Here is a 27,058-nt window from a genome sequence, read left to right on the forward strand (position 1 = left end):
CATTTTGAAAAGTTTATATGAATTAAACAGGATTTTTGTCTAGCCCTGAGACTTTTGTCGCAGAAAGCTCAACATAGGGATAGTGATCCGGGGCGATGGCGGCGTTGGCTAACTTCTTAACAGCTTTATATTTTAGAAGGTGGAAGACCTGGATGCTTCATACTTTGTATATGGATGCCTCATGGTCTGAAGTTTCCGTCAGTCACATGTCCAATGTCCTTGACCTCATATTCATGGTTCAGTGACTACTTGAAAAAAAAGTTAAGATTTTTTGTAATGTTAAATTCTCTCTTATTTTTAGTAAAAGGATAACTATATTTGGTATGTACATACCTTGTAAGGTCCTCATGCCCGTCAGATAGTTTTCACTTGACCTCGACCTCATTTCATGGATCAGTGAACAAGGTTAAGTTTTGGTGGTCAAGTCCATATCTCAGATACTATAAGCAAAAGGTCTAGTATATTCAGTGTATGGAAGGACTGTAAGGTGTACATGTCCAACTGGCAGGTGTCATCTGAGCTTGACCTCATTTTCATGGTTCAGTGGTTATAGTTAAGTTTTTGTGTTTTGGTTTGTTTTTCTTATGCTGTATGCAATAGGTCTACTATACTTGATGTATGGAATGATTGTAAGGTGTACATGTCTAGCTGGAAGGTGATCTGCAAATAGTCAAAATATTACATAAGGACCTAAGAGCTACGTTTCCACAGCTAGGATATGTTCAATTACCTTCTTATGCTTGTCTGCCTATTTCATAGCTGTTTTACTGAATCTAGTTTTTTAATAGTAAACACATATTAAATTTATTATTCCAGATTTGTGCCTGTAAACTTGATCCGGATTACTTTGTAAGAACAGTTTTAGAACGGTAAGATAACTTGAGATAAACTTACTGTGAATACTGTTAGTGTTTGACTCTGTGTTATAATGTCATTATAACATATTTATTTGCCAGTTGCATATGCATATAAAGTATATATACAAGAGTAAATTCATACCAAATCAGAAATGTTCACTGATGCCTGGAAGAACATACCACACTTTCTAGAGAAGTAACCGTAAAGGGAGAAGGGAAGATAAGAACCATTATTTTGCCATTAAAATAGAACAATAAATTCATTACCGGTATATATTATTGATAAATGACTTGGATAATTTGTGCTCATCACTTTATTGCTACAATATCCAAATGTAATTTATCCAATATACAACCTGTTAAAAGCAATTTATAAGATAAAGTCTTTTATTTATAGTGGATAGCTGATTGTAGGATAAAACTATTTATTTGATTTTAATCTATTATCTTAAAACAGATAGTAAATGGCACCAGAAGTTTTGTTATTTGTTGGGTTATATTTTAGTTGAATATTCATGTACATGTGGTTATACATTATTTGTGTTCCAGGTTCCACATAGACAATTGGTTATCCTACTCCACTGCACCACCCCCTATGAACGTGAAGCTTGAAGGAGATCAGGAATCAGCTATGGTAGATGCTGTATTAACCTACTTTAGTACATTGTTAGGAATTAGGACATATTTAGGTAGTATATCTAGTGCAGTTGAGCATTAATAAAGTCAATTAAATGTATTTTACATTTTTTCACAATAGAAGAAACAATCCTGTTGTAAAAAGAAATGACCTTTGGAATCTCTATCAGTCACTCCTATGCCATGCTCCATTGAGTTTGGAATCTCTATCAGTCACTCCTATGCCATGCTCCATTGAGTTTGGAATCTCTATCAGTCACTCCTATGCCATGCTCCATTGAGTTTGGAATCTCTATCAGTCACTCCTATGCCATGCTCCATTGAGTTTGGAATCTCTATCAGTCACTCCTATGCCATGCTCCATTGAGTTTGGAATTTTTATTTTGTGACAAATCTATAAAACTACAAAAAGAAACATTTCAAATCATAAAGCCTTTGACTTATTATAATTCAATAGACCTATGCACTATAGTAATATTTTTATGTAAAGTTGTTCAATTCTGTGGATGGTGTGGAAGGAGAGATGTGTTCATTACAAGAATAATTTTGAATGATGGTTTAAAATACTTATTGTAGGAATTACAGAAGTTAATTTAACAAGATTAGAAATGTCTACATTATTATGTATGGCAGACAGACAGCACAGCCAACTGATGGATTTAATGCCAGAAAAATCTGGTATGACTGGTCATGGCAAGGAATTGTTTGAACCCACTCTAAAAGAGGTAATGTAATTCTAAATAATGTTATGAAAAGATTGCTTTGTATTTGTTTAGAAGTTAACCTTATATAGCCAAAGATAGCTTTGTATTTGTTTAGAAGTTAACCTTATATAGCCAAAGATTGCTTTGTATTTGTTTAGAAGTTAACCTTATATAGCCAAAGATTGCTTTGTATTTGTTTAGAAGTTAACCTTATATAGCCAAAGATTGCTTTGTATTTGTTTAGAAGTTAACCTTATATAGCCAAAAGATTGCTTTGTATTTGTTTAGAAGTTAACCTTATATAGCCAAAGATTGCTTTGTATTTGTTTAGAAGTTAACCTTATATAGCCAAAGATTGCTTTGTATTTGTTTAGAAGTTAACCTTATATAGCCAAAGATTGCTTTGTATTTGTTTAGAAGTTAACCTTATATAGCCAATTGTGCCACACAAAAATGTTTTATCAAATATTTTTGAATCCTGTATGTCACAGACAATCTAGCTGTAGGTTAAAATTTACAAAATTGATTCTGTTTAAAAGTTCACTTTCTTTTTGGCATTATTTTGAGCAAGATCTTAATCATTTGCTTGAATTTTTATTACTACCAAATGAAGTACACTGACACAGTAAAAAGCTAATTTTATTTCAAAATTTGGATCACATATGAGTAATAGCAAACTTTTGGACATTGTTTTATCATATAAAAAAATGATGTTGATGGCTCTTTTCCATAGTACTGATTAAAAGTGATTTTTAGCTCACCTGTCCCGAAGGGACAAGTGAGCTTATGCCATCACTTGGCGTCCGTCGTCGTCCGTCGTCTGTCGTCGTAAACTATTTCAAGAATCTTCTCCTCTGAAACTACTGGGCCAAATACTTTCAAACTTTAACTGAATGTTCCTTAGGGTATCTAATTTATAAATTGTATCCGAAGTTTTGATCTATCAACAAACATGGTCGCCATTGCTAAAAATAGAACATAGGGGTCAAATGCAGTTTTTGGCTTATAACTCAAAAACCAAAGCATTTAGAGCAAATCTGACATGGGGTAATATTGTTTATCAGGTCAAGATCTATCTGCCCTGAAATTTTCAGATGAATCAGACAACCCGTTGTTGGGTTGCTGCCCCTGAATTAGTAATTTTAAGGAAATTTTGCTGTTTTTGGTTATTATCTTGAATATTATTATAGATAGAGATAAACTGTAAACAGGAATAATGTTCAGCAAAGTAAGATTTACAAATAAGTCAACATGACGGAAATGGTCAGTTGACCCCTTTAGGAGTTATTGCCTTTTATAGTCAATTTTTAACCATTTTTCGTAAATCTTAGTAATCTTTTACAAAAATCTTCTCCTCTGAAACTACTGGGCCAAATACTTCCAAACTTTAATTGAATGTTCCTTAGGGTATCTAGTTTGTAAATTGTATCCGAAGTTATGATCTATCAACAAACATGGTCGCCATTGCTAAAAATAGAACATAGGGGTCAAATGCAGTTTTTGGCTTATAACTCAAAAACCAAAGCATTTAGAGCAAATCTGATAAGGGATAATATTGTTTATCAGGTCAAGATCTATCTGCCCTGAAATTTTCAGATGAATCAGACAACTTGTTGTTGGGTTACTGCCCCTGAATTGATAATTTTAAGGAAATTTTGCTGTTTTTGTTTATTATCTTGAATATAATTATAGATAGAAATAAACTGTAAACAGCAATAATGTTCAGCAAAGTAAGATCTTCAATTAAGTCAATTTGACCAAAATTGTCAATTGACCCCTTAAGGAGTTATTGCCCTTTAAAGACTTTTTTTCACAATTTGTTCATCATGTTGACTTACTAAAAAAAATCTTCTCCTTTGAAACTGCTGTATCAATTTCAGCCAAACTTAGGCTAAATGAGTTTCAGAGTATCTAGTATAAATTTTATATTTTATTTCCTTGTATGTCAAGAAACATAGCTCCTATGGCTAAAATAGAACATAGGAGAAAATGATTATTTTTTTTGGCTTTTGAAGAAAATAGGACGATCCAAAAATTTAAATAAATTGAAAAGCCAAAATAATCATTGATGAGAGATTTAACCAAAAGAATTAAGGTGAGCGATTCAGGCTCTTGAGAGCCTCTTGTTTAAGTTTAAACTCTGTTATGATTTTATCATTTGATCTATATGAAAACAATATTGAAATATAATTTGCAGGTGGCAGATTATAAAGCTCCTAATCTAGAGGCTAGTGGTGGATTACAGCAAGGGACATATAAACCTAAAGGTTAGAAAGTATTTCTGTGACAGAATAATGCTAGTGTTGTTAGCAAGCAGGTAATGAGATGCTACCAAGTAATTACTTTTGAAAGTATAAACAAAAATTACAAATGTTAAATATCTTACAATGTTAGACAAGTTTACTTAGTTCATAGTATGTGATTATATAATAGAAGATGTGGTATGATTGCAAATGAGACAACTCTCCACAGGAGACCAAAGGACTGCATAGTCAGCTATAAAAGGCCCAAAAATAACAAATGTAGAACAATTTAAACGAGAAAACTAACAGCCTAATTTTTGTATTAAAAAATGAATGAAAAACAAATATGTAACACATGAACAAACAACAACCACTGAATTACAGACTCCTGATTTGGGACAGGCACATTTTTACAGATTGCAGTGTCTATGTAACTGATAACTGACTGTTGTTAATGCTATTAAATGAGACACCATATTCAGTAGTAAATATTTAATATGTTAATGCTATTAAATGAGACACCATACTCAGTAGTAAATATATACTCTATTATTGCTATTAAATGAGACACCATATCAGTAGTAAATATTTACTATGTTAATGCTATTAAATAAGACACCATTTCAGTAGTAAATATTTACTATGTTAATGCTATTAAATGAGACACCATATTCAGTAGTAAATATTTACTATGTTAATGCTATTAAATGAGACACCATATTCAGTAGTAAATATTTACTATGTTAATGCTATTAAATGAGACACCATATTCAGTAGTAAATATATACTCTGTTAATGCTATTAAATGAGACACCATATTCAGTAGTAAATATATACTATGTTAATGCTATTAAATGAGACACCATATTCAGTAGTAAATATTTACTCTGTTAATGCTATTAAATGAGACACCATATTCAGTAGTAAATATTTACTCTGTTAATGTTATTAAATGAGACACCATATTCAGTAGTAAATATTTACTCTGTTAATGCTATTAAATGAGACACCATATTCAGTAGTTAATATATACTCTGTTAATGCTATTAAATGAGACACCATATTCAGTAGTAAATATTTACTCTGTTAATGTTATTAAATGAGACACCATATTCAGTAGTAAATATTTACCCTGTTAATGCTATTAAATGAGACACCATATTCAGTAGTAAATATATACTATGTTAATGCTATTAAATGAGACACCATTTCAGTAGTAAATATTTACTATGTTAATGCTATTAAATGAGACACCATATTCAGTAGTAAATATTTAATATGCCAATGCTATTAAATGAGACACCATATTCAGTAGTAAATATTTACTATGTTAATGCTATTAAATGAGACACCATATTCAGTATTAAATGTATACTATGTTAATGCTATTAAATGAGGCACCATATTCAGTAGTAAATATATACTCTGTTAATGCTATTAAATGAGACACCATATTCAGTAGTAAATATTTACCCTGTTAATGCTATTAAATGAGACACCATATTCAGTAGTAAATATTTAATATGCCAATGCTATTAAATGAGACACCATATTCAGTAGTAAATATTTACTATGTTAATGCTATTAAATGAGACACCATATTCAGTAGTAAATATATACTATGTTAATGCTATTAAATGAGACACCATATTCAGTAGTAAATATTTACTATGTTAATGCTATTAAATGAGACACCATATTCAGTAGTAAATATATACTCTGTTAATGCTATTAAATGAGACACCATATTCAGTAGTAAATATTTACCCTGTTAATGCTATTAAATGAGACACCATATTCAGTAGTAAATATTTAATATGCCAATGCTATTAAATGAGACACCATATTCAGTAGTAAATATTTACTATGTTAATGCTATTAAATGAGACACCATATTCAGTAGTAAATATATACTCTGTTAATGCTATTAAATGAGGCACCATATTCAGTAGTAAATATATACTCTGTTAATGCTATTAAATGAGACACCATATTCAGTAGTAAATATATACTATGTTAATGCTATTAAATGAGACACCATATTCAGTAGTAAATATTTACTATGTTAATGCTATTAAATGAGACACCATATTCAGTAGTAAATATATACTCTGTTAATGCTATTAAATGAGACACCATATTCAGTAGTAAATATTTAATATGCCAATGCTATTAAATGAGACACCATATTCAGTAGTAAATATTTACTATGTTAATGCTATTAAATGAGACACCAAATTCAGTAGTAAATATATACTATGTTAATGCTATTAAATGAGACACCATATTCCGTAGTAAATATTTACTATGTTAATGCTATTAAATGAGACACCATATTCAGTAGTAAATATATACTCTGTTAATGCTATTAAATGAGACACCATATTCAGTAGTAAATATTTACTATGTTAATGCTATTAAATGAGACACCATATTCAGTAGTAAATATATACTCTGTTAATGCTATTAAATGAGGCACCATATTCAGTAGTAAATATTTACTATGTTAATGCTATTAAATGAGACACCATATTCAGTAGTAAATATTTACTCTGTTAATGCTATTAAATGAGACACCATATTCAGTAGTAAATATTTACTCTGTTAATGCTATTAAATGAGACACCATATTCAGTAGTAAATATTTACTCTGTTAATGCTATTAAATGAGACACCATATTCAGTAGTAAATATTTACTCTGTTAATGCTATTAAATGAGACACCATATTCAGTAGTAAATATATACTATGTTAATGCTATTAAATGAGACACCATACTCAGTAGTAAATATATACTCTCTTAATGCTATAAGTAGTAAATATATACTATGTTAATGCTATTAAATGAGACACCATATTCAGTAGTAAATATTTACTATGTTAATGCTATTAAATGAGACACCATATTCAGTAGTAAATATATACTATGTTAATGCTATTAAATGAGACACCATATTCAGTAGTAAATATATACTATGTTAATGCTATTAAATGAGACACCATATTCAGTAGTAACTATATACTATGTTAATGCTATTAAATGAGACACCATATTCCGTAGTAAATATATACTATGTTAATGCTATTAAATGAGACACCATATTCCGTAGTAAATATTTACTCTGTTAATGCTATTAAATGAGACACCATATTCAGTAGTAAATATTTACTATGTTAATGCTATTAAATGAGACACCATATTCAGTAGTAAATATTTACTATGTTAATGCTATTAAATGAGACACCATTTCAGTAGTAAATATTTACTCTGTTAATGCTATTAAATGAGACACCATATTCAGTAGTAAATATTTAATATGCCAATGCTATTAAATGAGACACCATATTCAGTAGTAAATATTTACTATGTTAATGCTATTAAATGAGACACCTTATTCAGTAGTAAATATTTACTCTGTTAATGCTATTAAATGAGACACCATATTCAGTAGTAAATATATACTATGTTAATACTATTAAATGAGACACCATATTCAGTAGTAAATATTTACCCTGTTAATGCTATTAAATGAGACACCATATTCAGTAGTAAATGTATACTATGTTAATGCTATTAAATGAGACACCATATTCAGTAGTAAATATATACTATGTTAATGCTATTAAATGAGACACCATATTCAGTAGTAAATATATACTCTGTTAATGCTATTAAATGAGACACCATATTCAGTAGTAAATATTTACTATGTTAATGCTATTAAATGAGACACCATATTCAGTAGTAAATATTTACTATGTTAATGCTATTAAATGAGACACCATATTCAGTAGTAAATATATACTCTGTTAATGCTATTAAATGAGACACCATATTCAGTAGTAAATATATACTATGTTAATGCTATTAAATGAGACACCATATTCAGTAGTAAATATTTACTCTGTTAATGCTATTAAATGAGACACCATATTCAGTAGTAAATATTTACTATGTTAATGCTATTAAATGAGACACCATATTCAGTAGTAACTATATACTATGTTAATGCTATTAAATGAGACACCATATTCAGTAGTAAATATATACTATGTTAATGCTATTAAATGAGACACCATATTCAGTAGTAAATATATACTCTGTTAATGCTATTAAATGAGACACCATATTCAGTAGTAAATATTTACTATGTTAATGCTATTAAATGAGACACCATATTCAGTAGTAAATATATACTCTGTTAATGCTATTAAATGAGACACCATATTCAGTAGTAAATATTTACTATGTTAATGCTATTAAATGAGACACCATATTCAGTAGTAAATATTTACTATGTTAATGCTATTAAATGAGACACCATATTCAGTAGTAACTATTTACTATGTTAATGCTATTAAATGAGACACCATCTTCAGTAGTAAATATATACTATGTTAATGCTATTAAATGAGGCACCATATTCAGTAGTAAATATTTACTCTGTTAATGCTATTAAATGAGACACCATATTCAGTAGTAAATATTTACTATGTTAATGCTATTAAATGAGACACCATATTCAGTAGTAAATATTTACTCTGTTAATGCTATTAAATGAGACACCATATTCAGTAGTAAATATTTACTATGTTAATGCTATTAAATGAGACACCATATTCAGTAGTAACTATATACTATGTTAATGCTATTAAATGAGACACCATATTCAGTAGTAAATATATACTATGTTAATGCTATTAAATGAGACACCATATTCAGTAGTAAATATATACTCTGTTAATGCTATTAAATGAGACACCATATTCAGTAGTAAATATTTACTATGTTAATGCTATTAAATGAGACACCATATTCAGTAGTAAATATATACTCTGTTAATGCTATTAAATGAGACACCATTTCAGTAGTAAATATTTAATATGCCAATGCTATTAAATGAGACACCATATTCAGTAGTAAATATTTACTCTGTTAATGCTATTAAATGAGACACCATACTCAGTAGTAAATATTTACTATGTTAATGCTATTAAATGAGACACCATATTCAGTAGTAAATATATACTCTGTTAATGCTATTAAATGAGACACCATACTCAGTAGTAAATATTTACTATGTTAATGCTATTAAATGAGACACCATATTCAGTAGTAAATATTTACCATGTTAATGCTATTAAATGAGACACCATATTCAGTAGTAAATATTTACTATGTTAATGCTATTAAATGAGACACCATATTCAGTAGTAAATATATACTATGTTAATGCTATTAAATGAGACACCATATTCAGTAGTAAATATATACTATGTTAATGCTATTAAATGAGACACCATATTCAGTAGTAAATATTTACTATGTTAATGCTATTAAATGAGGCACCATATTCAGTAGTAAATATATACTATGTTAATGCTATTAAATGAGGCACCATATTCAGTAGTAAATATATACTATGTTAATGCTATTAAATGAGACACCATATTCAGTAGTAAATATATACTCTGTTAATGCTATTAAATGAGACACCATATTCAGTAGTAAATATTTACTATGTTAATGCTATTAAATGAGGCACCATATTCAGTAGTAAATATTTACTATGTTAATGCTATTAAATGAGACACCATATTCAGTAGTAAATATATACTATGTTAATGCTATTAAATGAGACACCATATTCAGTAGTAAATATATACTATGTTAATGCTATTAAATGAGACACCATATTCAGTAGTAAATATTTACTATGTTAATGCTATTAAATGAGACACCATATTCAGTAGTAAATATATACTCTGTTAATGCTATTAAATGAGACACCATATTCAGTAGTAAATATATACTATGTTAATGCTATTAAATGAGACACCATATTCAGTAGTAAATATTTACTATGTTAATGCTATTAAATGAGACACCATATTCAGTAGTAAATATATACTATGTTAATGCTATTAAATGAGACACCATATTCAGTAGTAAATATATACTATGTTAATGCTATTAAATGAGACACCATATTCAGTAGTAAATATTTACTATGTTAATGCTATTAAATGAGGCACCATATTCAGTAGTAAATATATACTATGTTAATGCTATTAAATGAGGCACCATATTCAGTAGTAAATATATACTATGTTAATGCTATTAAATGAGACACCATATTCAGTAGTAAATATATACTCTGTTAATGCTATTAAATGAGACACCATATTCAGTAGTAAATATTTACTATGTTAATGCTATTAAATGAGGCACCATATTCAGTAGTAAATATTTACTATGTTAATGCTATTAAATGAGACACCATATTCAGTAGTAAATATATACTATGTTAATGCTATTAAATGAGACACCATATTCAGTAGTAAATATATACTATGTTAATGCTATTAAATGAGACACCATATTCAGTAGTAAATATTTACTATGTTAATGCTATTAAATGAGACACCATATTCAGTAGTAACTATATACTATGTTAATGCTATTAAATGAGACACCATATTCAGTAGTAAATATTTACTATGTTAATGCTATTAAATGAGACACCATATTCAGTAGTAAATATATACTCTGTTAATGCTATTAAATGAGACACCATTTCAGTAGTAAATATTTAATATGCCAATGCTATTAAATGAGACACCATATTCAGTAGTAAATATTTACTCTGTTAATGCTATTAAATGAGACACCATACTCAGTAGTAAATATTTACTATGTTAATGCTATTAAATGAGACACCATATTCAGTAGTAAATATATACTCTGTTAATGCTATTAAATGAGACACCATATTCAGTAGTAAATATATACTCTGTTAATGCTATTAAATGAGACACCATATTCAGTAGTAAATATTTACTATGTTAATGCTATTAAATGAGGCACCATATTCAGTAGTAAATATTTACTATGTTAATGCTATTAAATGAGACACCATATTCAGTAGTAAATATATACTATGTTAATGCTATTAAATGAGACACCATTTCAGTAGTAAATATTTACTCTGTTAATGCTATTAAATGAGACACCATATTCAGTAGTAAATATTTACTATGTTAATGCTATTAAATGAGACACCATATTCAGTAGTAAATATTTACTATGTTAATGCTATTAAATGAGACACCATACTCAGTAGTAAATATTTACTCTGTTAATGCTATTAAATGAGACACCATTTCAGTAGTAAATATATACTATGTTAATGCTATTAAATGAGACACCATTTCAGTAGTAAATATTTAATATGCCAATGCTATTAAATGAGACACCATATTCAGTAGTAAATATTTACTATGTTAATGCTATTAAATGAGACACCATATTCAGTAGTAAATATTTACTATGTTAATGCTATTAAATGAGACACCATATTCAGTAGTAAATATATACTCTGTTAATGCTATTAAATGAGGCACCATATTCAGTAGTAAATATATACTATGTTAATGCTATTAAATGAGACACCATATTCAGTAGTAAATGTATACTATGTTAATGCTATTAAATGAGACACTATATTCAGTAGTAAATATATACTATGTTAATGCTATTAAATGAGACACCATATTCAGTAGTAAATATATACTATGTTAATGCTATTAAATGAGACACCATTTCAGTAGTAAATATTTACTCTGTTAATGCTATTAAATGAGACACCATATTCAGTAGTAAATGTATACTATGTTAATGCTATTAATTAAGACACCATATTCAGTAGTAAATATTTACTCTGTTAATGCTATTAAATGAGACACCATTTCAGTAGTAAATATATACTATGTTAATGCTATTAAATAAGACACCATTTCAGTAGTAAATATTTACTATGCTAATGCTATTAAATGAGACACCATATTCAGTAGTAAATATTTACTATGTTAATGCTATTAAATGAGACACCATATTCAGTAGTAAATATATACTATGTTAATGCTATTAAATGAGACACCATATTCAGTAGTAAATATTTACTATGTTAATGCTATTAAATGAGACACCATATTCAGTAGTAAATATATACTCTGTTAATGCTATTAAATGAGACACCATATTCAGTAGTAAATATTTAATATGCCAATGCTATTAAATGAGACACCATATTCAGTAGTAAATATTTACTATGTTAATGCTATTAAATGAGACACCATATTCAGTAGTAAATATTTACTATGTTAATGCTATTAAATGAGACACCATATTCAGTAGTAAATATATACTCTGTTAATGCTATTAAATGAGACACCATATTCAGTAGTAAATATTTAATATGCCAATGCTATTAAATGAGACACCATATTCAGTATTAAATATATACTATGTTAATGCTATTAAATAAGACACCATTTCAGTAGTAAATATTTACTATGCTAATGCTATTAAATGAGACACCATATTCAGTAGTAAATATTTACTATGTTAATGCTATTAAATGAGACACCATATTCAGTAGTAAATATATACTCTGTTAATGCTATTAAATGAGACACCATATTCAGTAGTAAATATTTACTATGTTAATGCTATTAAATGAGACACCATATTCAGTAGTAAATATTTACTATGTTAATGCTATTAAATGAGACACCATATTCAGTAGTAAATATATACTATGTTAATGCTATTAAATGAGACACTATATTCAGTAGTAAATATATACTATGTTAATGCTATTAAATGAGACACCATATTCAGTAGTAAATATTTACTATGTTAATGCTATTAAATGAGACACCAAATTCAGTAGTAAATATTTACTATGTTAATGCTATTAAATGAGACACCATATTCAGTAGTAAATATTTACTCTGTTAATGTTATTAAATGAGACACCATATTCAGTAGTAAATATTTACTATGTTAATGCTATTAAATGAGACACCATATTCAGTAGTAAATATTTACTATGTTAATGCTATTAAATGAGACACCATATTCAGTAGTAAATATTTACTATGTTAATGCTATTAAATGAGACACCATATTCAGTAGTAAATATTTACTATGTTAATGCTATTAAATGAGACACCATATTCAGTAGTAAATATTTACTATGTTAATGCTATTAAATGAGACACCATATTCAGTAGTAAATATATACTCTGTTAATGCTATTAAATGAGACACCATATTCAGTAGTAAATATATACTATGTTAATGCTATTAAATGAGACACCAAATTCAGTAGTAAATATATACTCTGTTAATGCTATTAAATGAGACACCATATTCAGTAGTAAATATATACTATGTTAATGCTATTAAATGAGACACCATATTCAGTAGTAAATATATACTCTGTTAATGCTATTAAATGAGACACCATATTCAGTAGTAAATATTTACTATGTTAATGCTATTAAATGAGACACCATATTCAGTAGTAAATATATACTATGTTAATGCTATTAAATGAGACACCAAATTCAGTAGTAAATATTTACTATGTTAATGCTATTAAATGAGACACCATATTCAGTAGTAAATATATACTATGTTAATGCTATTAAATGAGACACCATATTCAGTAGTAAATATATACTATGTTAATGCTATTAAATGAGACACCATATTCAGTAGTAAATATTTACTATGTTAATGCTATTAAATGAGACACCATATTCAGTAGTAAATATATACTATGTTAATGCTATTAAATGAGACACCAAATTCAGTAGTAAATATTTACTATGTTAATGCTATTAAATGAGACACCATATTCAGTAGTAAATATTTACTCTGTTAATGTTATTAAATGAGACACCATATTCAGTAGTAAATATTTACTATGTTAATGCTATTAAATGAGACACCATATTCAGTAGTAAATATTTACTATGTTAATGCTATTAAATGAGACACCATTTCAGTAGTAAATATATACTATGTTAATGCTATTAAATGAGACACCATATTCAGTAGTAAATATTTACTATGTTAATGCTATTAAATGAGACACCATATTCAGTAGTAAATATATACTATGTTAATACTATTAAATGAGACACCATATTCAGTAGTAAATATATACTATGTTAATACTATTAAATGAGACACCATTTCAGTAGTAAATATTTACCCTGTTAATGCTATTAAATGAGACACCATATTCAGTAGTAAATATTTACTATGTTAATGCTATTAAATGAGACACCATATTCAGTAGTAAATATTTACTCTGTTAATGCTATTAAATGAGACACCATATTCAGTAGTAAATATATACTCTGTTAATGTTATTAAATGAGGCACCATATTCAGTAGTAAATATTTACTATGTTAATGCTATTAAATGAGACACCATACTCAGTAGTAAATATTTACTATGTTAATGCTATTAAATGAGACACCATATTCAGTAGTAAATATTTACTCTGTTAATGCTATTAAATGAGACACCATATTCAGTAGTTAATATATACTCTGTTAATGCTATTAAATGAGACACCATATTCAGTAGTAAATATTTACTCTGTTAATGTTATTAAATGAGACACCATATTCAGTAGTAAATATTTAATATGTTAATGCTATTAAATGAGACACCATACTCAGTAGTAAATATATACTCTATTATTGCTATTAAATGAGACACCATATCAGTAGTAAATATTTACTATGTTAATGCTATTAAATAAGACACCATTTCAGTAGTAAATATTTACTATGTTAATGCTATTAAATGAGACACCATATTCAGTAGTAAATATATACTATGTTAATGCTATTAAATGAGACACCATATTCAGTAGTAACTATATACTCTGTTAATGCTATTAAATGAGACACCATATTCAGTAGTAAATATTTACTATGTTAATGCTATTAAATGAGACACCATATTCAGTAGTAAATATATACTATGTTAATGCTATTAAATGAGACACCAAATTCAGTAGTAAATATATACTATGTTAATGCTATTAAATGAGACACCATTTCAGTAGTAAATATTTACCCTGTTAATGCTATTAAATGAGACACCAAATTCAGTAGTAAATATATACTATGTTAATGCTATTAAATGAGACACCATATTCAGTAGTAAATATATACTATGTTAATGCTATTAAATGAGACACCATATTCAGTAGTAAATATTTACTCTGTTAATGTTATTAAATGAGACACCATATTCAGTAGTAAATATTTACTCTGTTAATGCTATTAAATGAGACACCATATTCAGTAGTTAATATATACTCTGTTAATGCTATTAAATGAGACACCATATTCAGTAGTAAATATTTACCCTGTTAATGCTATTAAATGAGACACCATATTCAGTAGTAAATATTTACTATGTTAATGCTATTAAATGAGACACCAAATTCAGTAGTAAATATATACTATGTTAATGCTATTAAATGAGACACCATTTCAGTAGTAAATATTTACCCTGTTAATGCTATTAAATGAGACACCAAATTCAGTAGTAAATATATACTATGTTAATGCTATTAAATGAGGCACCATATTCAGTAGTAAATATATACTCTGTTAATGCTATTAAATGAGACACCATATTCAGTAGTAAATATTTACTCTGTTAATGTTATTAAATGAGACACCATATTCAGTAGTAAATATTTACTCTGTTAATGCTATTAAATGAGACACAATATTCAGTAGTTAATATATACTCTGTTAATGCTATTAAATGAGACACCATATTCAGTAGTAAATATTTACCCTGTTAATGCTATTAAATGAGACACCATATTCAGTAGTAAATATTTACTATGTTAATGCTATTAAATGAGACACCATATTCAGTAGTAAATATATACTCTGTTAATGCTATTAAATGAGGCACCATATTCAGTAGTAAATATATACTCTGTTAATGCTATTAAATGAGACACCATATTCAGTAGTAAATATATACTATGTTAATACTATTAAATGAGACACCATATTCAGTAGTAAATATTTACTCTGTTAATGCTATTAAATGAGACACCATATTCAGTAGTAAATATTTACTATGTTAATGCTATTAAATGAGACACCATATTCAGTAGTAAATATATACTCTGTTAATGCTATTAAATGAGACACCATATTCAGTAGTAAATATTTACTATATTAATGCTATTAAATGAGACACCATATTGAGTAGTAAATATATACTCTGTTAATGCTATTAAATGAGACACCATATTCAGTAGTAAATATATACTCTGTTAATGCTATTAAATGAGACACCATATTCAGTAGTAAATATATACTATGTTAATGCTATTAAATGAGACACCATATTCAGTAGTAAATGTATACTATGTTAATGCTATTAAATGAGACACCATATTCAGTAGTAAATATTTACTCTGTTAATGCTATTAAATGAGACACCATATTCAGTAGTAAATATATACTCTGTTAATGCTATTAAATGAGACACCATATTCAGTAGTAAATATTTACTCTGTTAATGCTATTAAATGAGACACCATATTCAGTAGTAAATATTTACTCTGTTAATGCTATTAAATGAGACACCATATTCAGTAGTAAATATTTACTCTGTTAATGTTATTAAATGAGACACCATATTCAGTAGTAAATATTTACTATGTTAATGCTATTAAATGAGACACCTTATTCAGTAGTAAATATTTACTCTGTTAATGCTATTAAATGAGACACCATATTCAGTAGTAAATATATACTATGTTAATGCTATTAAATGAGACACCATATTCAGTAGTAACTATATACTATGTTAATGCTATTAAATGAGACACCATATTCCGTAGTAAATATATACTATGTTAATGCTATTAAATGAGACACCATATTCAGTAGTAAATATTTACTATGTTAATGCTATTAAATGAGACACCATATTCAGTAGTAAATATATACTATGTTAATGCTATTAAATGAGGCACCATATTCAGTAGTAAATATATACTATGTTAATGCTATTAAATGAGACACCATATTCAGTAGTAAATATTTACTATGTTAATGCTATTAAATGAGACACCATATTCAGTAGTAAATATTTACTATGTTAATGCTATTAAATGAGACACCAAATTCAGTAGTAAATATATACTCTGTTAATGCTATTAAATGAGACACCATACTCAGTAGTAAATATTTACTATGTTAATGCTATTAAATGAGACACCATATTCAGTAGTAAATATATACTATGTTAATGCTATTAAATGAGACACCATATTCAGTAGTAAATATATACTATGTTAATGCTATTAAATGAGACACCATATTCAGTAGTAAATATATACTCTGTTAATGCTATTAAATGAGACACCATATTCAGTAGTAAATATTTACTCTGTTAATGCTATTAAATGAGACACCATATTCAGTAGTAACTATATACTATGTTAATGCTATTAAATGAGACACCATATTCAGTAGTAAATATTTACTCTGTTAATGCTATTAAATGAGACACCAAATTCAGTAGTAAATATATACTATGTTAATGCTATTAAATGAGACACCATATTCAGTAGTAAATATTTACTATGTTAATGCTATTAAATGAGACACCATATTCAGTAGTAAATATTTACTATGTTAATGCTATTAAATGAGGCACCATATTCAGTAGTAAATATATACTCTGTTAATGCTATTAAATGAGACACCATATTCAGTAGTAAATATTTACTATGTTAATGCTATTAAATGAGACACCATATTCAGTAGTAAATATTTACTATGTTAATGCTATTAAATGAGACACCAAATTCAGTAGTAAATATATACTCTGTTAATGCTATTAAATGAGACACCATACTCAGTAGTAAATATATACTATGTTAATGCTATTAAATGAGGCACCATATTCAGTAGTAAATATATACTCTGTTAATGCTATTAAATGAGGCACCATATTCAGTAGTAAATATATACTATGTTAATGCTATTAAATGAGACACCATACTCAGTAGTAAATATTTACTATGTTAATGCTATTAAATGAGACACCATATTCAGTAGTAAATATTTACTATGTTAATGCTATTAAATGAGACACCATATTCAGTAGTAAATATTTACTATGTTAATGCTATTAAATGAGACACCATATTCAGTAGTAAATATATACTATGTTAATGCTATTAAATGAGACACCATATTCAGCAGTAAATATTTACAATGTTAATGCTATTAAATGAGACACCATATTCAGTAGTAAATATTTACTCTGTTAATGCTATTAAATGAGACACCATATTCAGTAGTAAATATTTACTATGTTAATGCTATTAAATGAGACACCATATTCAGTAGTAAATATTTACTATGTTAATGCTATTAAATGAGACACCATATTCAGTAGTAAATATTTACTATGTTAATGCTATTAAATGAGGCACCATATTCCGTAGTAAATATATACTATGTTAATGCTATTAAATGAGACACCATATTCCGTAGTAAATATATACTCTGTTAATGCTATTAAATGAGACACCATACTCAGTAGTAAATATTTACTATGTTAATGCTATTAAATGAGACACCATATTCAGTAGTAAATATTTACTCTGTTAATGCTATTAAATGAGACACCATATTCAGTAGTTAATATATACTCTGTTAATGCTATTAAATGAGACACCATATTCAGTAGTAAATATTTACTCTGTTAATGTTATTAAATGAGACACCATATTCAGTAGTAAATATTTAATATGTTAATGCTATTAAATGAGACACCATACTCAGTAGTAAATATATACTCTATTATTGCTATTAAATGAGACACCATATCAGTAGTAAATATTTACTATGTTAATGCTATTAAATAAGACACCATTTCAGTAGTAAATATTTACTATGTTAATGCTATTAAATGAGACACCATATTCAGTAGTAAATATATACTATGTTAATGCTATTAAATGAGACACCATATTCAGTAGTAACTATATACTCTGTTAATGCTATTAAATGAGACACCATATTCAGTAGTAAATATTTACTATGTTAATGCTATTAAATGAGACACCATATTCAGTAGTAAATATATACTATGTTAATGCTATTAAATGAGACACCAAATTCAGTAGTAAATATATACTATGTTAATGCTATTAAATGAGACACCATTTCAGTAGTAAATATTTACTATGTTAATGCTATTAAATGAGACACCATATTCAGTAGTAAATATTTACTATGTTAATGCTATTAAATGAGACACCAAATTCAGTAGTAAATATATACTATGTTAATGCTATTAAATGAGACACCATATTCAGTAGTAAATATATACTATGTTAATGCTATTAAATGAGACACCATATTCAGTAGTAAATATTTACTCTGTTAATGTTATTAAATGAGACACCATATTCAGTAGTAAATATTTACTCTGTTAATGCTATTAAATGAGACACCATATTCAGTAGTTAATATATACTCTGTTAATGCTATTAAATGAGACACCATATTCAGTAGTAAATATTTACCCTGTTAATGCTATTAAATGAGACACCATATTCAGTAGTAAATATTTACTATGTTAATGCTATTAAATGAGACACCAAATTCAGTAGTAAATATATACTATGTTAATGCTATTAAATGAGACACCATTTCAGTAGTAAATATTTACCCTGTTAATGCTATTAAATGAGACACCAAATTCAGTAGTAAATATATACTATGTTAATGCTATTAAATGAGGCACCATATTCAGTAGTAAATATATACTCTGTTAATGCTATTAAATGAGACACCATATTCAGTAGTAAATATTTACTCTGTTAATGTTATTAAATGAGACACCATATTCAGTAGTAAATATTTACTCTGTTAATGCTATTAAATGAGACACCATATTCAGTAGTTAATATATACTCTGTTAATGCTATTAAATGAGACACCATATTCAGTAGTAAATATTTACCCTGTTAATGCTATTAAATGAGACACCATATTCAGTAGTAAATATTTACTATGTTAATGCTATTAAATGAGACACCATATTCAGTAGTAAATATATACTCTGTTAATGCTATTAAATGAGGCACCATATTCAGTAGTAAATATATACTCTGTTAATGCTATTAAATGAGACACCATATTCAGTAGTAAATATATACTATGTTAATACTATTAAATGAGACACCATATTCAGTAGTAAATATTTACTCTGTTAATGCTATTAAATGAGACACCATATTCAGTAGTAAATATTTACTATGTTAATGCTATTAAATGAGACACCATATTCAGTAGTAAATATATACTCTGTTAATGCTATTAAATGAGACACCATATTCAGTAGTAAATATTTACTATATTAATGCTATTAAATGAGACACCATATTGAGTAGTAAATATATACTCTGTTAATGCTATTAAATGAGACACCATATTCAGTAGTAAATATATACTCTGTTAATGCTATTAAATGAGACACCATATTCAGTAGTAAATATATACTATGTTAATGCTATTAAATGAGACACCATATTCAGTAGTAAATGTATACTATGTTAATGCTATTAAATGAGACACCATATTCAGTAGTAAATATTTACTCTGTTAATGCTATTAAATGAGACACCATATTCAGTAGTAAATATATACTCTGTTAATGCTATTAAATGAGACACCATATTCAGTAGTAAATATTTACTCTGTTAATGCTATTAAATGAGACACCATATTCAGTAGTAAATATTTACTCTGTTAATGCTATTAAATGAGACACCATATTCAGTAGTAAATATTTACTCTGTTAATGTTATTAAATGAGACACCATATTCAGTAGTAAATATTTACTATGTTAATGCTATTAAATGAGACACCTTATTCAGTAGTAAATATTTACTCTGTTAATGCTATTAAATGAGACACCATATTCAGTAGTAAATATATACTATGTTAATGCTATTAAATGAGACACCATATTCAGTAGTAACTATATACTATGTTAATGCTATTAAATGAGACACCATATTCCGTAGTAAATATATACTATGTTAATGCTATTAAATGAGACACCATATTCAGTAGTAAATATTTACTATGTTAATGCTATTAAATGAGACACCATATTCAGTAGTAAATATATACTATGTTAATGCTATTAAATGAGGCACCATATTCAGTAGTAAATATATACTATGTTAATGCTATTAAATGAGACACCATATTCAGTAGTAAATATTTACTATGTTAATGCTATTAAATGAGACACCATATTCAGTAGTAAATATTTACTATGTTAATGCTATTAAATGAGACACCAAATTCAGTAGTAAATATATACTCTGTTAATGCTATTAAATGAGACACCATACTCAGTAGTAAATATTTACTATGTTAATGCTATTAAATGAGACACCATATTCAGTAGTAAATATATACTATGTTAATGCTATTAAATGAGACACCATATTCAGTAGTAAATATATACTATGTTAATGCTATTAAATGAGACACCATATTCAGTAGTAAATATATACTCTGTTAATGCTATTAAATGAGACACCATATTCAGTAGTAAATATTTACTCTGTTAATGCTATTAAATGAGACACCATATTCAGTAGTAACTATATACTATGTTAATGCTATTAAATGAGACACCATATTCAGTAGTAAATATTTACTCTGTTAATGCTATTAAATGAGACACCAAATTCAGTAGTAAATATATACTATGTTAATGCTATTAAATGAGACACCATATTCAGTAGTAAATATTTACTATGTTAATGCTATTAAATGAGACACCATATTCAGTAGTAAATATTTACTATGTTAATGCTATTAAATGAGGCACCATATTCAGTAGTAAATATATACTCTGTTAATGCTATTAAATGAGACACCATATTCAGTAGTAAATATTTACTATGTTAATGCTATTAAATGAGACACCATATTCAGTAGTAAATATTTACTATGTTAATGCTATTAAATGAGACACCAAATTCAGTAGTAAATATATACTCTGTTAATGCTATTAAATGAGACACCATACTCAGTAGTAAATATATACTATGTTAATGCTATTAAATGAGGCACCATATTCAGTAGTAAATATATACTCTGTTAATGCTATTAAATGAGGCACCATATTCAGTAGTAAATATATACTATGTTAATGCTATTAAATGAGACACCATACTCAGTAGTAAATATTTACTATGTTAATGCTATTAAATGAGACACCATATTCAGTAGTAAATATTTACTATGTTAATGCTATTAAATGAGACACCATATTCAGTAGTAAATATTTACTATGTTAATGCTATTAAATGAGACACCATATTCAGTAGTAAATATATACTATGTTAATGCTATTAAATGAGACACCATATTCAGTAGTAAATATTTACTATGTTAATGCTATTAAATGAGACACCATATTCAGTAGTAAATATTTACTCTGTTAATGCTATTAAATGAGACACCATATTCAGTAGTAAATATTTACTATGTTAATGCTATTAAATGAGACACCATATTCAGTAGTAAATATTTACTATGTTAATGCTATTAAATGAGACACCATATTCAGTAGTAAATATTTACTATGTTAATGCTATTAAATGAGGCACCATATTCCGTAGTAAATATATACTATGTTAATGCTATTAAATGAGACACCATATTCCGTAGTAAATATATACTCTGTTAATGCTATTAAATGAGACACCATATTCAGTAGTAAATATTTACTATGTTAATGCTATTAAATGAGACACCATATTCAGTAGTAAATATATACTATGTTAATGCTATTAAATGAGACACTATATTCAGTAGTAAACTTTGCCCCCCCTTCCAAAATCCTGGATCCGCCCCTGAGTAGTAAATATATACTATGTTAATGCTATTAAATGTATATTGTTTTTGTCAGGAGAAATTTGGGAGAAAGATTTTGACCCAGTGCATGTGTCAATGAGAGCTTTATACAAGAAAGACTTACAGTCATCTATGGACAGATATACAGATTAGTAAGACAAACTTGGTTTATATGACATCAAAATTACATCTTCAATCAAAGAAAATAAACAAACCTCAGGTTATCTTTTCTAAAAAAAAAAGGGATAACCAACATTTTCTGTTTTCATTTATCAAATGCAGTAAAACCTCTCTATGTCCAACATCTTGCTGCCAAGTGAATAGTTTCTCATTTTGAAGATCCAATTATATATAAATGATTGTTAATCAAATTTATGAAACATATGTTTTGTTACTTAATTTACTTGTACATGTAATATGCTGGTGATGGTACCTGTGATAGAAGACTTTTGAGGTTATTCAAAGCTATTCAAATTTATTATGCTTGAGAGAAAATTATGATGAAAAAAAAACACTTTTATTTGATCTTTAAGGACCCTTTGTTATTGAATAATTTTTCTAGTTGTAATTCTGATCAATGTCATTTTTTACAGTGTAAAACAGACTGGCAAATTCAAAGGGAAAGCATCACCATGGCCACCATTCAGATGTCCACGGGAAATTAATCCGGAGTACAAAGATCTTTATAAGATATTGCACTGCAGAACTATGCATTCCTTCTTGTTTACTGTTATGCATAAGGTAAGGTTTACTGAGATAATATCTTCATGGCAACCATTTTGACTTTGATATTCATAAAAGAAAACCATTCGACACAAGAAAAATTTTGTTAAGTCATCTATTCCTGGAAAATCAGTTATTAAAGAATAAAAGGATTATCGATGAACAAAAGAAATGATTTTCTCAGAAACAATATTAATATTCATTATTTTTTTTTGATAGGCTTTAATGTCCACAAGTATGCCAGACAGTATTTTATACCATGCCATCCACCTGATGGATTTATCATTGTGTTTACCACCGCCAGATACTAGTCGCAAGGTAAATGTTTCTTTACTATGCCATTAGTGTTTATATATTTAGGCTATTATGTAATTTATACAGTCAGTATTTTATACCATGCCATCCACCTTATGGATTTATCATTGTGTTTACCACTGCCAGATACTAGTCGCAAGGTAAATGTTTCTTTACTATGCCATTAGTGTTTATATATTTAGGCTATTATGTAATTTATACAGTCAGTATTTTATACCATGCCATCCACCTTATGGATTTATCATTGTGTTTACCACTGCCAGATACTAGTCGCAAGGTAAATGTTTCTTTACTATGCCATTAGTGTTTATATATTTAGGCTATTATGTAATTTATACAGTCAGTATTTTATACCATGCCATCCACCTTATGGATTTATCATTGTGTTTACCACCACCAGATACTAGTCGCAAGGTAAATATTTCTTTACTATGCCATTAGTGTATGTATATTAAGTTTTTTTTATAATTTATATCCTCATGGTTCTGTTATATAAGTAGTAAGTATTTTAAACTCCTGTTGTTCCTACTGGGTTCACATCAAATGTCCCAATTCTGGTATTCAGATAGATTAAAACATTTATATTTATTATGTGAGTGAATGAAAATATTTTAAGACAATAAGTACTTGACTCTCACTCTTAAGATTATGTTAGTGCCAGGTTTATTATTCTTTTTAAATTTACATTCATAAATCATTTGTATTTTAACCCTTCCATTTAATGTTCAGTGTATTTTTTTTCAGTAAGTTTTGTATGATGAGGAATACTATTATAGATTATAGTTATAAACTGCAAGATTTAAAAAAGATATCTTTTAAAAGGCAGTGAAACAGCAACATCTTAAGGAAGTTAAATTTGAGGGTCATGCTATGGCCTTAAACAATGAATGCAAGTGCACTCTATAAAAATGTTTGAAGAATCTCAAGCAAAATTATATCACTGAAAAAATGAAACACACACAGGCTTGTAAAATAAACAAATTTTATGTGGATTTTGAAAATTACAAGTCACTATTTCAATAATTTGGAACATTATGTTTATGTCTGTAAACTCTAGCAGTCTGAAAATCATTTGAATTTTATTCAAAATTAATATTCACGAAGTAATGAAATCTAAAGTTTTGTTTATCTTTAAAAAAAAAATGTTTATCTGTTGAAGTAAAATGTATAATTTAAGACTTATTATATTTGGAAAAAATTATGAATTTAAGGAAGTGCATATATTTTAATTGTTGAGAAATTTTTACATTATGACTTAATTTCAGATCAGAAGTTTCAATGGATTAGTCCATGATAAACAATACAATGAATGGTTTTCTGGTAGTAATATTCTACAGAATGCTAAAGAGATTGTCCGAGAAGTTATGGTGCCAATTCCTATGGAAGATAAGCAATTTTCACTTCTATCTAGTCTGGAAGAAATGTTTCACTTAGCTCCTAGTTCTTTATCAAGTGAGTTCACAAACAGGTCATTATCTAACAAACTGACATTACTGATGTTTTCAGCAAGTTAATCTGGTAAAATTGCTATAGAAATAATCCTTTCATAGTCAAATAATGTTGTTTTACATTCTCATTTACAAATATATGAAATGTGAACTCTTTCTCAGCATTTAAAGGTAGTATTAGAGTATAAACAAAGAATGTTACAATTATTTATTCTTTTTCTTAACATATAAGTATATGCTACTGCGGCTGTATGAATGTCATTATTGTAATGAAATTGAGAATGGAAATGGGGAATGTGTCAAAGAGGCAACAACCTGACCAAAGAGCACAAACAGCAGAAGGCCACCAATGGGTCCTCGATACAGCAAGAAAATCCTGCACCCAGAGGTGTGCTTCAGCTGGCCCATTAACAAAAATATGTACAAGTTCAGTGATAATGAATCTCATACTAAGCTCGAGAAAATATATAAATGAACTAGAATTAAAAATCATACAAGACTAACAAAGGTCAGAGGCTCCTGACATGGGACAGGCACAAAACTGTGGCAGGAATAAAAATGATTTTTGAGATCAACCTTCACCCTATACCTCTGGCCAATGTAGAAAAACAAACACACAGTAATGTTAACTGTAGTATTTTATTTAACTTTTCAACACTACCTAAAACAGAGAAGATAAAACATTATTATTATTTTTCAGTATCTGGAGGACCTATTACTGCAGCACATTCAGGACAGATACCTGCAGTTAATCCTGTGCCTGTTCCTACAGAAATAGAGTTTGACAATGACCCATTCCCACTGGTTCCCATTCATAAGTTACCAACTCCTACAAGTGCCAAACATGCCTCTTCACAGTATGAAAATAAAGGTGTAGGAACTGATAAAGCTCAATATACAAATGTGCCAATTAATGAAAGCATAATATCTTTACTGTTTAAACTTCATGCTAAATTATCTGGGAAAGAAGAACAATATATTCCTTTGTCAAGATCCAATCGATCTATTGGTGACGCTCCTATTGGGGATGGACCTTATTTTATTGGTAGAGTTCTAGATAAATTATCTCAACAAAGTACCACTTGTGCCAGGAACATTGAGGAACTGTACAGTGTGACGAGTCCTAAGAAAGACAACCTGAAACAGTCAGAAAGAGATGAGGAAAGGTATGTTAAAACAAGTCAAGGTATGGATATAGCCAATCTCATAAAATGTGACATTATTTATTTTGGACAGCACCAAATAAAGACTAGAAAAAATTGTTTTGGATAAAGCAAAATGACAAAAGAAATATCCAAACAAATTTTTCAATTATGTGATTGA

The 27,058-nt window shown here is 27.6% G+C and overlaps 1 protein-coding gene across 1 annotated transcript in view; it reads left to right on the forward strand.

The window, feature by feature from the left end:
- LOC139513288 (E3 ubiquitin-protein ligase ubr3-like) overlaps positions 1-27,058 on the forward strand; it is a 69,446-nt gene that overhangs the window by 16,901 nt on the left and 25,487 nt on the right. Inside the window, exons 10-18 of the mRNA XM_071301654.1 lie at positions 817-869; positions 1,407-1,546; positions 2,070-2,218; positions 4,395-4,464; positions 23,305-23,401; positions 23,843-23,990; positions 24,192-24,290; positions 25,553-25,739; positions 26,436-26,901. Of these exons, the coding sequence (XP_071157755.1) occupies positions 817-869; positions 1,407-1,546; positions 2,070-2,218; positions 4,395-4,464; positions 23,305-23,401; positions 23,843-23,990; positions 24,192-24,290; positions 25,553-25,739; positions 26,436-26,901 (1,409 nt within the window). The remainder of the gene's footprint in view (positions 1-816; positions 870-1,406; positions 1,547-2,069; positions 2,219-4,394; positions 4,465-23,304; positions 23,402-23,842; positions 23,991-24,191; positions 24,291-25,552; positions 25,740-26,435; positions 26,902-27,058) is intronic.

The sequence above is a fragment of the Mytilus edulis genome, chromosome 2 (assembly GCF_963676685.1).
Source record: "Mytilus edulis chromosome 2, xbMytEdul2.2, whole genome shotgun sequence".
Taxonomy (NCBI): domain Eukaryota; kingdom Metazoa; phylum Mollusca; class Bivalvia; order Mytilida; family Mytilidae; genus Mytilus; species Mytilus edulis.